At 46.0% G+C, this 18,511-nt stretch overlaps 1 protein-coding gene across 2 annotated transcripts in view; it reads left to right on the forward strand.

The window, feature by feature from the left end:
• The window catches only part of LOC119403989 (receptor-type tyrosine-protein phosphatase mu), a 963,694-nt gene that overhangs the window by 533,414 nt on the left and 411,769 nt on the right, over window positions 1-18,511 (forward strand). For both annotated transcript variants that reach the window (XM_049419317.1, XM_049419318.1), the window contains exon 6: window positions 11,835-11,871. In XM_049419317.1, the coding sequence (XP_049275274.1) occupies window positions 11,835-11,871 (37 nt within the window). The remainder of the gene's footprint in view (window positions 1-11,834; window positions 11,872-18,511) is intronic.

Consider the following 18,511-nt stretch of genomic DNA (forward strand, 5'->3'; position numbering starts at 1 on the left):
CCTGGAAGAAAGAGAAAGAAATACTCACGATAAAAGTGAAGGAAAACATAACGTTCCGCGAAGCATGACAGCGAGTTCCGTCGTCATTTCCACCAAGAACATCTTTTGCCGAAGTGATGGGCGGGGGGCAGCACCACAACGGCCCATCGCGATTGGCCGTACCACGCGCAGCGTGCCGAGGCAAACGCCACCCGCCCCCATGGTAGGAGCAGCGAAGGCTGCCGCGCCTACTCCGGCACCGTAGAGGCCAAGGAGAGGACGTCGCCCTCCGGCGCAGTGGCGTCCAAGACTTCGTCACACCAGACGAAGTCTCCACCTGCCAAGCCAGAGATTCCGGCGACTCCAGGGCCGTCGGGTCTCACGACCAGGCCTCGCCAGGCGAGATCGGACAAACAAGCCAGCAGCTCGCGTACGACGGCGTCCAGCGCCTCACACGAGGCAATGGACACAACCCCGGTGCACCTGGTACCGAAAGAGCGGCGTAGCTCCCTGGAGCGCGCTAAGCAAAACAAAAAGCCGATAATGGGCCCGACGACGGCCCTGCTATTTGACCTCTAACTTTCGACCTAAACAACACTCACTTCCTTTTTGTACACACACCACTACCTAACTTCCAATATGGAAGCACAAATTATACAGCGGAACGTCAGAGGACTTTTCAGAAATGTCGATGATGTCCAAGGGCTTTTACACAAACATACACCAAACGTTCCGTGTGTTGAAGAAATACACTTAAAATCCAAACACCAACTTTCTACGCAGGTGATTATTTTCCGGAAAGACCGGTATGATGCCAACACCTCATCCCGGGATGTAGCCGTTATAGTTATTCAAGGAGTAGCATGCACACATTTACCATTTCGAACGTACCTTGGGGCAGTGACTGTTCGAGCGGTTCTTTCGAACAAACTCATCACCATTTGCTCTCTCCACGTACCTCAACACTACCACCTTCAAAAACATGAATTCCAGTAGATGAAATTTCAGAAGCTTATCTGGTACTTGGAGATTTTAATACACATAGTGGTCTATGGGGTGACTCGCTGCGATGTGCGAGGTCGTCTCATTGACAGGTTCCTTTTCTCTTCCGACACATGTCTCTTGAATAAAAAAAGCCAACATATTGTAGCCTTGCCAGCAATACCTACTCGTCCATAGACCTCAGCATCACATCTCCATCACTTCTACCCCTACTCAAAAGAAAGTCATTAATTAATAATCCCTATGGAAGTGACCACTTTCCTATAGTTCTGAGCACACCAATAGCGAATGAATGTCTCCACAGGTTTCCAAAAGCAAATTGACAAATCAGATTCGGAACAGTTTCGTAAAGTGGCTGTGTTAAATGGCACCGACATGTGTGCTTTAAGCATGGATGAAGCTGTAAAATACTTTACTGCTTTTTTTATTGTTGCTGCAATGAAGTGTATCCCACAAACAGCTGGACTGCCCGGCAAAACACGCCAGCCGTAGTGGAACAATGAGTGTCGAAATGCGCGCAAAAAACAAAACAAAGCATGCAAGCTGCTTCGGGACACTCCGACAACCGAGAATCTGGACAGTTTTAAGAACGTAAAGTCCCAAGACAGCGGAACACGCCGACAGGCAAGAAGGGAAGTTGACCAAAGTTTTTAGCGGGCATCAATTCATATACACAGGAGGCTGAAGTCTGGAACATGGTAAGTAGGGTAGCAGGCCGACAAGGACATTCACTTCCTCTAGTAAACACTCAAGGCGACAGCTTGGAAGACCAGGCAAACTTCCTCGGCGCTCACCTCGAACCGGTGTCCAGCTCTTCACACTATTCTGAAGCTTTCTAACGATACAAAACACGAATCGAAAAACAGAAACGAGTGCGTAAATCCACAAAACACGAGGAGACGTTCAATAAACCTTTCCGCTTAGCTGTGCTACAGGCATCGCTGAAGTGCTGCAATAAATCCGCCCCAGGTTCTCACCGTGTAGTAGATGAAATGTTGAAGCACCTGCCATCTGAAACCAAAAAGCCCCCCTTTCCCTGTATAATGCTGTTTGGTTTTCCAGCGAGATCCTCTCAGCCTGGAAAGAAGCTATTATCATTCCGATTCTAAAGCAGGACAATTGCTATAGCGCGAAAACAGGACAAAGACAAAAGGTACACGAAGGCGAGCACTAACTTCCAACTAGGTTTATTGTGCAGAACACGGAAATATATAGGTGGCACAACCACGAGACAAAGGATGAGCAACGCAAAGATGAGCATAGCAAAAATTTAAACACCATCAACATACAAAAAGAACTAAGGAAACATCATGGAAAAACAAAAACCAAAAACCTATGACTAGTTGTCATAACTAGTCATCTTCTGTCATGTGGTTGTGCTACCTATATATTTCCGTGTTCTGCACAATAAACATAGTTGGAAGTTAGCGCTCGTCTTTGTGTACCTTTTGTCTTTATCCTGTTTTCGCGCTATAACAAATGTCATGACCTACCAACTAGCCCAAGCCGCCACCTTTCTAAAGCAGGGGAAGGACCCATCCTCCATTGGGAGCTACAGGCCCATTGCACTAACAAGCTGCACGTGTAAACTTTTTGAAAAGATAAACCGCCGACTTATACTGTTACTGTACAGGGCTGGGCAAAGATACTTTGAAATTGTATCGCGATACGATACAAGATACTCAGGCAAGAAGTATTGGAGACACAGATACAAGATACTGCCGCAAAAATTGTATCCGATACGATACTTGAGAATTATATCTTGAGGTAGTCATTCTAAAGAGACAGGGCGTGCAAACACGGACACAAGAAAGAAGTCAGGACACCACAAACTCCGCCCTGTCTCTTTAGAATGAATACTTACCAACTAGCTCAGCTCTCTGTTATTCTATGTATCTTGAGGTACTTTGATACATTCTCAAATTTGTGATTATAAATATATATAATGTAGCAGCAAACGCCTATGCAAACGCCTGTGTCCGTTTCAAAATTTAACTGTGACCTATTTTGTTCCACTTGAATGAAATGTCTGTTAGTATCTCCAACGTTTTGCCCTTCTTGCTCAACTGAGTACATTAGTTTCCTTCCAAAATAACTTATTGGGGTTTGTTTTAGCTTCTTCACAGGACAACTCTTTGTACACTTCGCCGACAGCGGTACTTGCTTTGCACAGCTTGCCGACCATCTAGCAGGTTGCCATATAATCACAATAACTTCAAGAAGAAGCCTTCTCACGACGGCGCAAATACCGGTGTGGACTTTTACCTTGTCCGTAAAAGACAGCTTGCACAATACCGTATATCCGGACAGGTGTACAGCAGCAACAACGCTGGTAGCGACATTTTTTTAGGGGGGAGGGGGGAGACGCGCGGTGTATACTAGGGGTTTGAGCCAATTCGCTCGCGGCCCGCCCCGCACACATGACCGTCTTCGTTTTATTTGTTTTTATTTTCTAAATAAGTATCTTCGTGAGCTTCAGAGACATGACTGGTATCAAGCATTCCTTTCGTGAAGAACATGTGGCCACCATGTGCTAAAACATAACCGTGGAACAAAAGCTCTATATTTCGGAATCCGCGTCCAGATATCAGTCATTTTCTACATCGCAATCGATGTTTCTCGAATCCTGACTCCAAATCCCCTTCAGGAATGACCTATATATGAGATATCGGAAAGGTTTCCATTCAAACGTCATTTTGTTCAAACTCTCTGCCACCATCTTCACTGTCCCGGCCCTTGCAACTAAATTTCGCGACTGCGGCCCGCTGGCTATCAGCTCAGTTTGAGACCCCTGGTGTATACGTAGATCACGTAAAACTGCAATAAATTGTCATATTCTACTTATCTGCTGGAGTGAAGGATTCTTTGTTGATATACTCACTAAGATGCAATCTTTTTATCAGTTTTTCATCAACGAGAGAACGTGTGCAACACAGAAACGTCTCCGACGTATTGTATAGTTCCATAAAGCGTCGCAGCAAACCGCCGCAATTCGCGCTATTGCCACTTATAACTCCCACTACGTGGCGATTAGTAATGCGAAAAATATTTAAGAAAGCCTGAAACAGGAAGACAAATATAAGTAAAATAGAGAAGTGGTTGTGCATCAAACATTCACATTGAATGAGTACAGAAACACAATACAGACGGCGCCCTTAATAGCTATGAGCATGAAGTATTGTCAACTTACCTGTTGAGACAATAGAAAATTGAGTGGCTATATAAAATTGCCTGAAACTGCTCGTTGGGACGCTCATGAGTAAAACCGTGCATTCAGCGAAACAAAGTTTCTTGAATCCCCTTTCCAACATCTTTAAGATGGCTCCTAATAATTTCCATTATTATAATGCAAACTCAATTTCGTTATTTTCTTAAGCGGTAAGCAGAATGCTTTGTACTTTTTACTAAAGGTACGTCCACATAATTATATGTTTGTTTTCAAAATCGCCTTGCCAACGTGTAAATGTGTAAACAGTAGTGTAAATAAAGCAGACAGAAGAATAAAGCAGAGGTCTTATTTTGGGAGCGCGTTGCAAAAGACATGCTGCAGTGACCAGACCGGAAAAAGTGCAGAGACTTAGGCCATGTAAGGAATGTAAAATGACAGCTAAGAATGCACTTGTGCTAATAATCAAATTGTGATTTCATAATTCCTTTGAATAAATGTAGCAAGACGTGAAAAATACGGTGCGCCAAGATAGTTTTTGTTATGTAAACGCTTGGTCTTTTAGATCTAGCATCAGTACCAGTGGCGGTAACGTTGTTATATTCTTATTTGCATATAAGTTAATTCTTGGCATGCAAGTCAAACTTAAATCCACGAGATCCTTCAAATCGCTTATATGTAAAATCCACGCGACGCAAAGGAACCCCATTCTTGCGCGCATCACATTTCGTTACGGAGCAAGACGCAACAGAATCTTCAGTAACGACACTGTAGCAACATCAGAAATTGCGCGATGGACGCGGCGCAGGACAGTGGCTAAGAGCAAGTGTCGCGGCATTGGCGCAACTAATAAGAAAAGAGATCGAGCAAACAAAAGGTACGTGGGCTGGGCGTAGACGTCCGCGCACTTGTCTTTTTCATCTTCTGCCCTCACTGCGGTACTCTGGCAGGAAAATAAAATTACGTCAATGCCCTAAGACTTTATCAGATGGCTTAGTGGCACCAGCACCAGCTTGACAAGCGGAGCTTGGCCAGCGATTATTTTTTGGCACGGTTGTGTTGCGATAGAAGTATCTTGTATCTTAAGATACACGATACATTATCGAATGTATCGGAAATACAGATACAGATACGCGTATTTCGAGAAGTATCGCGATACAGATACAAGATACCCGTAGAGTATCTAAGATAGTATCTAAGATACATGTATCTTTGATACTGCCCAGCACTGCTTATACATTTCCTCGAAGCCAACAACCTACTAGACAACGTTGCTTGTTGGGCGAGTTGGAACGACTCAGTCATAGCGTAGTTCAGCGCAAAAAACAGGCAACAGACGAGTGAGAGGACAAGGACACCTACTAGACTCATACCAGTGCGGTTTTCGAGAAGGTAGATCTACCTCTGACCACCTTCTACGCATCGAGGCTCAAATTCGCGACGCTCTTGTCCATAAGCAATTTTTCTTTCGGTGTTCCTGGATATGGAAAAGGCCTACGACACCACACGGCGATTTGGAATAATAAGAGACCTGTCCCACTTAGGTGTACGTGGAAGAATGTTAAATAGAAAGCTACCTCTACAGCGAACATTCTGTGTTCGAGTGGGCAATGTCTTGTCCCGCAGATTTGTCCAAGGAACAGGAGTACCGCAAGGAGGCGTGCTGAGTTGTACACTTTTTATTATCAAAATGTACTCCTTGCATCTGTGCATCCCGCGTAACGTGTATTATTGCACATATGTCGATGACGTGCAAAGCGGTTTTAAAACTTGCAGTCTTATGTGCGAGCGGCAGGTGCAACTTGCTTTGTACAGGGTAATTAAATGGGCAGACGAGAACGGGCTCAGCCTTAACCCACAAAAAAGCGCTTGCGTATTATCGTCAAGAAAAAGAGGCCTTTATCCTAAAGCGGACATTGACCTGCACGGCCAGCGGCTACCTGTGAAAACAGAGCATAAATTCCTCGGCGTAATGCTACACACGAAACTTACCTTCATATCACACATAAAGTATATAAAGAAGTGCATAAAAACCATGAATATCCTAAAAGTATTGTCACGCACTTCCTGGGGTAGTGACAAGAAGTGTCGGTTGAATCTCTATAAAAGCCTCATACGCACGCGTCTAGATTATGGGGCGATAGTTTATCAGTCTGCGACACCAAGCGCGTTCAAGCCGCCTGACCCTGTCCACCACTCGGGCATTCGCCTTTTTACGGATGCTTTTCGCACCAGCCTCGTGGAAAGCTTTTACGTCGAATCAAACGAGTGGCCGCTCCACCTGCAGCGATCTTACATGTCCTTTTTATGTTATCTCAAAGTGAACGCAGACAGGGAACACCCCTCACACCCCACAATTAATGATTTGTCCAGTTCTGCCCTTTTTGACCGCCGTCCTTCGGTGAGATAGCCCTACTCACTTCGCGTCAGGGGCTTAGCTAAGGAAACGGGTGTGCCACTCTCCGAACACTGTCTAATGGCTCCCGCTGCACAGCTACTGCCATGGCGGTGGCAGCTTAAAGCTTGCGATGTATCGTACGTAGAAGTAACAAAACACGCGCCTATTGCACATATCCGTACATACTTTGTCGAGCTACAGCACAAATACACTTGTCCAGAATTCTTTACAGACGCCTGAAAGTCCAATACTTCTGTGTCTTGCGCAGCCCTTGGTCCATCCTTTTCAGATACCGGTATTCTGCACCCTAATTCAAGTATCTTCACAGCAGAAGCTTACGCGATACTGCGGCCGTTAAACACATTAAACAATTCAAACTACAAAAGGCAGTAATAAACACGGATTCTCTAAGCGTGGCGAAGGCTTTGAGAAGACTGCAAAAACACAAAAACCCTGTCCTTGTCTCGCTATACTCTCTTTTATGCACAATCTACACACTCTAACAACATGTCGTAGAGTGCTGGGTGCCTGGACATCGCTAGATTCAAGGCAACGTGTTGGCGCACCAGCTAGTAGCATCCGCCCACGAAAACAGTCCCGATACATCCATACTATTCGTCCACTAAACCTAAAACCCTTCCTCAAAAGAAAGCTGAGGGCTTTTTGGCAGAGCACATGGGATATGCAGACACGAAATAAGCTACACGCCATCAAACCGCATCTGGGTAATTGGCCGCCAGTATTGAAGCCACGCCACAGAGAAGTTACACTCTGCAGACTAAGGATCGGTCACACACACACACACACACACACACACACACACACACACACACACACACACACACACACACCTTCTGTCCGGTGGCGATCCGCCTTTCTGTGATAAATGTGATCAACCACTCACTGTCCTTCACGTCCTTATCAAGTGCAAGGACCTAGACGCTACCAGAAAAAAAGCACTTTTCATTATCCTACCGAGAGCAACTTCACTTCATCCTTCAATGTTCGTCGGTAGGGATCCGCTTTTTACATATCAGTGACTGTCTGCTTTTTTACTCGATGTACATAATTTCCATGTCACATCAAGGCGATCCGCAGCACGGCGTCTGAGCAGAGGTCGCTGCTGCGGGGAATACATTAATTGCAACACTTGCCTCGCTGCCCTTGGACTCAAGGGCGTTGACGAGGCATTCGTGCTCATCCTACTACATGTCACATCTTCATAATTTTACTCCTACGACCACTTGTCATTCAATTTCACTACACATATTGCAAGTCACTGTCATGATTTGAATATATATATATATATATATATATATATATATATATATATATATATATATATGTGTGTGTGTGTGTGTGACGCTATGAATGAGAGACGTGCCGTGGCTCATACGCCATACTTTTATTCCATTCACGCGCACTTCTTCATCCTCGGCTTCTCCTACCATGGCTTCATACGTCACATGATTCCCCCTCCCCCAGAAAGAAGGCGTGAGTTACAACAAAAAAACGAAAGAGGGGAGTCTTATACGAGAAAACAGGCCAATAGTTTCATAATCCAGGGGAGTTCCGTAACCTCGCAAGAACTTCAGGGGAGAGTGCAGCAGTCCGGTGACATCGAGAACAGCTCTGGTGGGCGAGGCTGGCTGTTGCGTCCTGGACAACATACCCATGCCCTGCGCATGCGCACTGATGAAGACACGGGTCGCAGATATGTCAGGGCTGAATAATACTGGAACACCTTGTTGGATCGAATGTCAGTATGCCGTAGGCATCGGGTTGTTTGTCGTGGCTGATACAAACTCGTGGCTTCCACTTTGTGTCCGCGTTGACTGAGGCTGATGGCGCGATGTTCGACTTCTTGCGGAGTATAAGGGGTGATTTCGCTTCGTTCTGGGCGTTTCTTGCGGTGTTGCCGTAATTGTAAGCGTAGGCGCAGTCTTGACCTCTGGGGCAGAAGGCGTCTCTGGCGACGTTTCTTGATGCGATGATGTGTTACATCTTGAATTTGCCTTCGGTTTAAACACCTTGTTTTCTGATGTCCTTGTAGCCATGAGTGCGTTTCCGTTGAAGTTTTCGTTCGTCGTTGCCTTGGTTGGAGTCTCTTTTGGTGTCGCTTACGTTTGTTGACTTGCTTCTGCTGGCCTTGCTGATGGTGCTGTAGAAATCTCGGACGGGCTGCATCGTTGAATGAGCATACACTGTTTGTAGTCTCAGCATAATTTACTGGTGGGATGTAAGCGTGCTCCGTGTCAATAAAAGTAGCAGCCGCCTTTCCGTTTTTATCGTTCAAACTTGTATTGAATAGCGACTCCATAGTGCTTCGACTTTCGGTTGGGTCAACACCTGACGATGACATCGCAACAAACATGGTTTGAGCTGGTTCTGATTCCGAGTGTTTGGCTCTTTGTGGAACAATTGAGCTGAAGACATCTGACGAAAGACTCTGTTCTGGAAGGTCGCGACATGGTTTGGTATTGTGCGGATTCACCAGCTCGTCCAGAGCGAGTGTAACGATCTTTTGAGGCTTGTCGTCAGGTTCATCGGCAATATTGACGTCAGGTGATGCAAAGTCACATTCTGGGCCTTGTATGCGACACGAAGTGTCGAGTGCCATGGTAGGAGAAGCCGAGGATGAAGAAGTGCGCGTGAATGGAATAAAAGTATGGCGTCTGAGCCACAACACGTCTACCACATCTAGCGTCATATATATATATATATATATATATATATATATATATATATATATATGTTTTTACCCGCCTTTAGCGGGAGGAATTTTAAGACCCCTGGAAAGCTACTTACCACATTGTTCCCATCCTTTATCTCATGAATTGGCGCTCTTTGGCCATCAAAGGGCCCTTGCGCCATTAAACACCACATACTATCATTACTTGATCCAAACGTCCGTGACTCCGTGTCACCAATTTGGGGAGCACACATAGGAAAACGACTCGACACGTCCTTCTAGCGCAGGAGCCTAAAACCAACTAACATCTAATTTTCTGCGCCCCTCACGCCAGCCTCGCTGCCGCGCCGCTAGAGGTCACGTCCAACCTCTTCTTCCATCACCGTGCAATCCCGTCGATGTCCCTGGCGCGACACATCGTCGTTGATTGCACGACGGCTTCGTCTCTCCTCCCCGGTATGTACCGTCACGCACTGAGCACTGACACAAGCTTGCGGTTAGTTTTTGCAGGACTTCCAATTTCCATAACTCATTTTTAACACGAACGTGTTTTATGCCAGGGTCCACCAAGACTTCAGTGACGTATTTCCGTCACGGAAATGACGTCGAAGAAATTTACACGATCAGAAGGCAAAGAGTTCCGTCAACGGGCATCGAACCCACGACCGCACGGTCGACAACAACAGATACCGGGCACGCTATCCACTGCGCCACGGTGACAGACTCTGGAGGCTTTACAAATGCGCCTTTTATATCTACCACTCTCCCGAATGGCGAGGTGGTGTTGCCCTCTGTGAGCGCTAAAGTAAAGTATTTCTTCATTACTGTGGCCCCCGCGATTAGGACCTGCAACGCCTTACACGTCCGTGCCATTCGGCGCGTTTTCAATAGAAGTTAAATTTTGTCAATGCCTTCGCGAAGTGGCGATCTTAGCCCAAGCATCGTAAAAGCGTCGGCCTCGCTAATATCATCACGCTAATCCAAACCAAAAATAGCTCTGCGACGCGCGCCTGCCTCACCTGGCTGTAACACCGCGTTCCCTGCTCACGCGCTCGCCCCGACAAAAATTGTGGCTGGGCTACCAGGACGGCACGACGCGCTTTGCGTTTCCCTCTAGTCGGGCCGTGGTGATCAATCACATTTTTACATGCCGCGGGATGGCGACCAAGTTCTGAGCCGAATACGCGACGCTCTTCTGGCTACCGTACCTCGTTCTCTGATTACGCTTTAACCGTTAACTACTACAGCCACCACAAGGGTTTGTTTAATCATTTACCATGGACGTTAGGAACCACCTTCCTGTCATCGCAGATATTACTGATCATCAATGTTTCCGCACTACTTTAACGAACAGTAACTGATGAGTTTACCTTGTGTTTTTTTTTTATCTTGTTATGTTCACATGTGTTGTACTGCTGTTTGATACCAGTATCCTCTGTAATGCTTCCGCTCTGAGAGTAAAAAAGTCAGTTTCGTCGCAACAGCGAAGCAATGAATGCGATAGCAACAAATTGGAATGTAACACGAAGAACTGGAAGCAGCTCGAATTTGCCAGCGCGTCGCTCAAGGCCAAAGGACGCCCGAAAAGAACACACACAGGACGAGCGCGAATTACCATGCGTCACAGCTCGACACTTGATGCGCGCTGCTCAAACATAAAGCAAGACGCACGAAACGAAGGAACAGGTACACACAGGACGAGCGCAAACTAACTCTCGCAGTTATTCTGTTTGAACAGGGCGCTCCTTTCGCAAACGCGGCCGCTGCAGCGAGGTAAGTGACCTTCGTACGCTCTGTGACTTCAGCGCGGACATCGCGGGCAAAGCACAAGACATACACCCCCCTCCACGCATTCCTCGAGATAAGCGCGCGCAGGCGACCACGCCCTGTAGGGCGAAGAGCATCGGCGTTCGCAGGAGGGCGACGACCCTTAAAGCGCGCCCCGCGCGCACTTCTCGCCATCTTGCTGGTGACCAAGAAAGCATGATGAACTAAGTGGTGTATATATATAGCTCGCCCTTAGCGGGCTGAAAGACGTATTTCTCGTGGCCTAGCCGCCTAACGCCGCGCGTTGCGGAGCGAGTGGTCGCCCGTTCGATTCCTCGATTCGGAGAATTGTTTTTCTAAGTTATTTTTCCTTGGGGCTTTTAGGAAAGATTTAGGAAAGGGGGTTGAACCCCCCCCCCTGGCTACGCCCCTGCTTCAAATTATTGCACTGCATGGGGCGGATGGCCTCTACCCACGTGAGCAAGAAACTCCACTATGATTAGGAATCTCGGTACATTAGACTCGAGGTTGTGCTTTTGTCCGCAACTTGTTAAATTGCAAGCACAAGAGTTTTCGCGCAAGTTTTAATGACCAGCATATGTGATCCTTCCTCACAAGCTTGCAATCTCTATTGCGATGTTCTCTGCAGAAGTTTTTCCGTCACTAGGACTCCGCGTCAGCGATCTTACCACAGTACGTATGCAACGCCGTGTAGTAAACGGACAAACAATAGTGGACAATAGTCTATTGAATTGAGTCCTCTTATAATTCCAACTTTTGAAATAGCTGCATCAAGTGAATGTCAGCAACGATGACGCTTTTCTTCGCAGGGTTACCACAAGTCCAAGGCCTATATCTGCACTCAAGGTGAGCAACGCGCATGTGCTTCACACGCGAGCTCCTATTTTCAGGTCTCTAGGAAATGCTAGTGAGGAATGTAGGAAATACTAATGAGGAAGGCAAGAACTACTAATGAGACGATCACCTCATTATGCTTGAATACTAACGGTGATCACCTAATTAGTATTCAAACGCGTGAAACTACTTGTGCAACGTTCATTCTACTTCACGAGGGCAGTGTCCCTTATCTCACGCTTAATCATGGTGCCGACAAACACATTAATGAATTCGGGAATTACGTATTAAACGTCAGCTTCCTTGAGGTTCGAATACTAATGAGGCGTTCACCTTAGCTGTAGACGAACGTGTACACGGTGATTTTAGAGAGCGCAGGTTCCTTATAGAGATGCTGCGATAGTCGGCACGTGTCGTCTGCGCAAACGAACCCTACGTCGAGGCGGACATTTTTGCCGCAGCTAAAGTTACCTCGAATGGACTAGTTAAGAAAGCTGGATAACTAACATGAGGGCCATTGTTTATATGACGAAATTGTACGCCGTCACAATTTTGTCATACCCACTTTTATGAACAAAAAGATTGCAGATAGTATGAGGTCATCTTCGCATCACCATCATCATAGCAGGCCTGTGGTGAGCGGCGACCACCCGAGACAACGGGAGGGGGTCTTCGATCTTTTCCCACGCCTTGCCGTGCATGGCTTAGCTGTATCCGGGTAAAAGGCATACGACAGCACCCGGGAAAAACCGTATGCTGTCGTCGCTTGGAGCAACGCAGGCAAATTCAGGTATAAAAATAGAAAAAAAAGAGGCAAGAAGCGAGAAATAGGAAGAGAAAGAAATGGAAACATGGCAGGAAACATAGGAATAAGTAGAAATAAATAAAGAAAAAAAGACAGAAGGAACTACGAAAGAGAAGAAGAAAGAACAAAAAAATTTGTTGATGGTCTAGTTGGTGCATAGTTAAAATGTAAGACGGTGGCGCAAAAAGGGACAAAGACGAAACAGGAAGAAGAGACGTAGACAAGCGCACACTACCCAACTGGTTTATTCTCGAAAGGACACTCAATATATATGCCATTACGCACATGCGCAAACGGCCGAATGTAAAAGCGATCTTGCAAAAAAAAAAACGAACTCACTGCTGTGAAGGACGATAGAAGGAACGCTGACACACCCACCCCCGTACAATTTAATGAAATATGCCTCAGCCAGTTCTCTTGCTACTGCGTCACAACTTCGCTTTAGGATTTTGCTGGATGAAAACAGGGGCACACATGCACAAGATTTACAATGAAATGGCAGATGCGAGCCCGTACCATTTTTTATGGAGAGCGCATGTTCCTGTAACCGAACATTATTGCATCGGCCTGTTTGGCCGATGTATACATTGCCACAGCACAAAGGAATCAAATACACCGCACCGACAAAACACTCCCCAAAAGGATGCTCATGCTTAATATCGCAGCAACGTTTTATATCACCAGGTTTCATTACTCGCCTACAAACGCTGGACAAATTGCTGGAACTGGCTGTGGCCTATTTTATTAAATTGTACGGGAGTGGGTGTGTCAGCGTTCCTTCTATCGTCCTGCACAGCAGTGAGTTTTTTTTTTTTTTTACAAGATCGCTTTTGATTTGGGCCGTCTGCGCATGTGCGTAATGGCATATATATTCAGTGTCTTTTCGAGAATAAACCAGTTGGTATTGTGCGCTTGTATACGTCTCGTCTTCCTGTTTCGTCCTTGTCCCATTTTATATTTTAAGAAGGAAGAAAGAGAAAGCAGAAGGGAAGGCTGCCCAGCTCCGCACTTCTTTGATGCTTGCCACCGCTAGCGCGAAGTTGCTTTATTTCTTTCACTTTTATTCTATCCTGTCTTCTCCTGTTTTCTAGTCACGTCCAACTTCCTCGGCAGCGAGGGTTAACCTTGAGTATCATATCCGGTGTTGGTATGTATATTGGGCCATAGCTCGCTGTATAGCTGGCGTCTTCTGGTTCTTGAAACCTATAGCGTCCCCGTGATGGGCTCTTTGGTGGGTGGCTACCACCGCCGCCGAATTTCGAAACCATGTTATGGCAGAAGGTTTCCGCTACCTTCCAGATCCGCCTGTCAAAAGAGGTCGCATCGACGTATCTTTTCACTTTAACCTCTGAACCGACCTGGACAGCTTTCCTCATTTCCAAGGTTTTACACAGTGAAGAAGCAACAAGTTTGCGTAAACTGTCCTCTTTCTTGGTGGTGAAATCTCTCGCAGAAGCTATTCGTAAAGACTACGAAACCTCAAAAATGTCCAGTGGAGACTTCCTAATCGAACTGAAAAAGAAAGAACAAATAAAAAAAGCCGTATGACCTGGTCAGTAATGCTAACATTGCTGTCACAATCACTGCCCACCGTTCGCTGAATACCTGTAGGGGCCTTATCTGAGAAGAGCCTTCTTGAGCTTGAGTAATGAGGAGCTCTCGAGAGCTTCCAAGACCAAAATGTCATAAAGTTTCAAAGAACAGAAGAGAGATTAGACACAGAAACCGCAGTCTGCTTTAAGTTAACGTGCACGCTGCGAATATTTATTGTTCAACTGCGCACAAGAGAAATCTCCCAGCGGCACTACATTGCAGATCAAGATCCAGTGTCAGATAAGCGGTGGCCGGTGAACGGTTGTGCAGCGCGAGCAGTCTGTTTTTTCAATCAAGAAACTCGCTAGCAGACGCTGCCTGCGTCGACGTTCTCTCTCGCGGGCGAGGGTGCGTTCTCGTTCCTTGCGAGCTGGTAGTTCAGCGTTAATCGCAGAAAGAGCGGTTCCATAGTCAACGTGCGCCGTTCGCTCACTCTCGCCACACGGCGAGCGCTGAGGCGGTGGCGCCTCTCTTGCGCTCAAGTAAATGGACGACGATGGGCGCCGAAGCAGCAGACGACGATGCACGCCGACACGCCGAGACCCTAAGGTGTTTCACCCCTAATAACAATCAGACGAAACAATCAACCATTCCCAGCAAAATACACTATTCTAACTTTTGGAACAAGCACTCTCCCCAGATTTGGAAGAAAGAAGCGATTACCCTGACTGTGAAAGAGAGAACTTCGTTTTTTTGAAGCGAGGAAGAGGCTTGCACTCTTGCGTCAGAGAAGCTATGCCAGCATGGCGCGGCAGGGGGCAGCACCACAACGGCCTCAGGAGCCTACAGGAGTCACGGCCGTATCAGCTCCAGCTGCCCCCTTGTTGGTAGCAGCCAGTGGTGCTCCGTCATCGTCATCCAAGACGGGCCTATAGACTCCGGTTGTACAAGGCCCGCGACTCATTCGAACACCAAAGCCTGAGACGCGCGTCTCAGTGCCTGGCTTTGGATCCTCGAGTCACGTGCCTCATACAAGGTTATTGAGGTTGATTAAAAAACCGAGGCGTCATCGACGCCAAAAGAGCAGCGCTCCTCGGAACGCATTAGAAAAGAAAAAAAGAACTGTACCTAAACACACACACACAAAAAGAACGGTAACCTGAACGGTTACCGTTCTCGCAATATCAGTCCTTCTCGCACCTCTGTCTTTCGAGCTCACATGTATCACCAAACACTTTGCTATTCTATATCTATGGCTCTTCTTGTACACTGCGAGTGCAATGGCTTCACTCATAATTTAGGTGACATTAAGGAAATTCTACACAACTTCACACCTGCAGCATTCTGCCTAGAGGATACAAACCTAGGCCCGAACAATACTCAATTCCTGAAAGGCTTCAACGTTGTTCGAAGAGGCATCGAATACGTTAACCGATTATCGGTAGGATTATCGGGAGGAGCTATAGTAATACAAGGCAGTACTCTTACCAGACATGTCCTAAAAACCGCTGTGGAGTCAGTAGTTACAATTTTATCGCACAACACTATATCAATCTGTACAGTGTATATTGCGCCTCATGAACTGTCTGGTAACTAGAAAACTTATCAGCACAACTGCCGGAACCCGTCGTTTTGGTTCGCGATTTTAACGCGGACTGCATTTTTTGGGGTAGCGAAGAAAACGGGTCAAAGAGGAAGAGGCATTGAAGATTTCATTTTCTTAAATGACATCTGTCTTTTAAACTCGAGGTCACCCACTTATTTTTCAACAACCTCACGCAAGGCTAGCTGCATCTACTGTGCCATTTCCTCACCATCCGTCTTTTCAAATTTTAAATGGCAAGGATTGAAACTACGAAAAACTGCGCAAAATAAACAGGGACGAGTGAGACACACGCATAAGCGCAGACTAGCAACTGGAAGTTTATTGAAGGAAACACAAAAATATAAGTAACAAGAAAAACCACGTGAACGATTAGAGGATTGCAAAGTTTGCAAATGTCACCCGTTGTTGCATGAAACAAAGGTGTTGTCAAGGCATAAAGATAGGACAGCGCGAGAAGTGGCTGAGGCATTCTACATCCACAAGTATGGCAGCATGTGTGTTGCAAGGCCTTCGCTTACGTTACATAAACTAGAGATAGATTATCTAACCGCCAACCTCTAATCGTTCACGTGGTTTTTCTTGTTACTTATATTTTTGTGTTTCCTTCGATAAACTTCCAGTTGCTAGTCTGCGCTTGTGCGTGTGTCTCACTTGTCCCTGTTTATTTTGCGCAGTTTTTCGTAGTAATGGAGTACCAACTCGCCCAACACTCAGTCCTTTTAAAGGATTGAAAGCTGGGCTAGTTGGTGATTTGATTATGAGAGACGCCGTAGTTGACGGCTCTGGAAATTTTGACCATCTGGTGTCCTTTAACATACACCTAAATCCAAGTACGCCGGCCTCAGGCATTTTTGCCTCAATCGAAAATGCGGCTGCCGCGGCTGGGATTCTATCCCGTGACCTGCGGGTCCACAGTCGAGCACCAAAACCCTTATACCACCGTGGCGGATAACTAATAGACGTCCATCAATATGGATACAAGAAGGGCTGTTCTACCGCTGACCACCTCATCCGACTGGAGCCACAGTTTTCAGTCACTGTCGTTTGGAACGTTCCCGCGTTCCAAACGACAGTGTCACCCAAGATAAGCCATCCGGTAGTCACAATGGACCCGCTTTTAGTACTTGTAACCGCAAAACAATGCGAATTCTGTTCATTCCAGTCAGGGCTGGGCAAAGATACATTGAAATTGTATCGCGATACGATACAAGATACTCGGGAAAGAAGTATTTGAGATACAGATACAAGATACTCCCCGAAAAAATGTATCCGATACGATACTTCCCAATTGTATCTTAAGATACTTCGATACATTTGCAAATTTTCTATTATAGGTCTGTATAATGAAGCAGCAAAGGTCTATGTAGAACTGTGTTTACTCAAAATTTCTTAACTGCGACCAACATTGTTCAATTTTAACAAAATACCGGTTTGTATCACAAGATACAAACTTTCTTGCTCAAGGTATATTAGTTTTAATTCCCAAACAACGTATTCGTATTTGTTTGGCTGCTTAACATGACAGCTCTTTAACCGCTACGCTGTTGGTGGTTTTTGCGTGACACTTCTGTAATTTATGGGTGTCGCGGTTCTACTTGGCGACCACCTAGCGGGTTGCCATCTACTTCCAAGAACGTCATTAAGAAGCCTCCGCACAATTATGCAAATACCGCTGTGCAGTCTTGCCTTGTCCGCAAGCGTATTTTTGTTTTCGTAATACCGCATCCACCGACAGGTGTAGAGCAGCAACAACGTTGGTAGCGATATTGTTTGTGAGGCATCGTGTGAAGACGATGAACTACAGAGTCGGCGCTCATAATTAATTGAGGACATAAAACTGCAGTGCTTTTTCATATTCTATTTATCTGCTGGCGTAAAGCGTTCGATGGGAGCCTATTCACTAACGTGCACTCTTTTACCATTTCTTCGAGAGAACCTGAGCCGCCAGGAAACGCCTCAGACGTGTTCTAGAGGCACAAAGCGCCTCAGGTTATCACTGCTATTCACACTATTGGCCCTTCTGGCTCTGCTACCTACAGATTTGTGACAATACGAATACTTTAAGGTGACCTAGACAAAGGAAAACCAATATATTTAAGTCAAATAGCCCGGTGGTTCCGTACTAAACAATCAAAGTGAATAAGTATACAGGGTGTTCCACGTAAGCAGAACCAAATATAAAACAAATTGGTTAATTGCCACTGAATGAAATCAAAGGTGTTTGGTTTACCGTCATGTGGCGCTCGTTATGGCATGCTTTGTACTAAGCTTAACAGCTTAATAAATAAGGGCAATCATGCGACATCTTTAATATGCACTTTAGGGCCAACTGCGCTTTGACACATCGTAGAGCGCGTTTAAAACGACCGATCCATTTCTTTTTCGCAGCGGTCATGCTGGGAGGTGAATATTTTCGGGCTTTTAAAGAGTGTCCCCGAAATATGAAATAAAACCACGTTCGCAGACCGTTAAATATTAAGAATAAAGCAGAGAACGTATTTTAGCAGCAGGTTACAAATGACATATTACAATAAGCAGACGGACGAAAAAGATGGCTGAAAGCTTGCACTAAGCCGCGCAAATCTCGACACATAGCGAAGCGGATCACTCTCATGCATATTTATTGCTTTATCTAGGCATAACTTGGCAGTAGAGAGGTTGAACTTGGCTGTAGGGAGGCTTGAACTTGACTTAAACATGGCTATAGC

The sequence above is a fragment of the Rhipicephalus sanguineus genome, chromosome 9 (genome assembly GCF_013339695.2).
Source record: "Rhipicephalus sanguineus isolate Rsan-2018 chromosome 9, BIME_Rsan_1.4, whole genome shotgun sequence".
Lineage (NCBI taxonomy): Eukaryota > Metazoa > Arthropoda > Arachnida > Ixodida > Ixodidae > Rhipicephalus > Rhipicephalus sanguineus.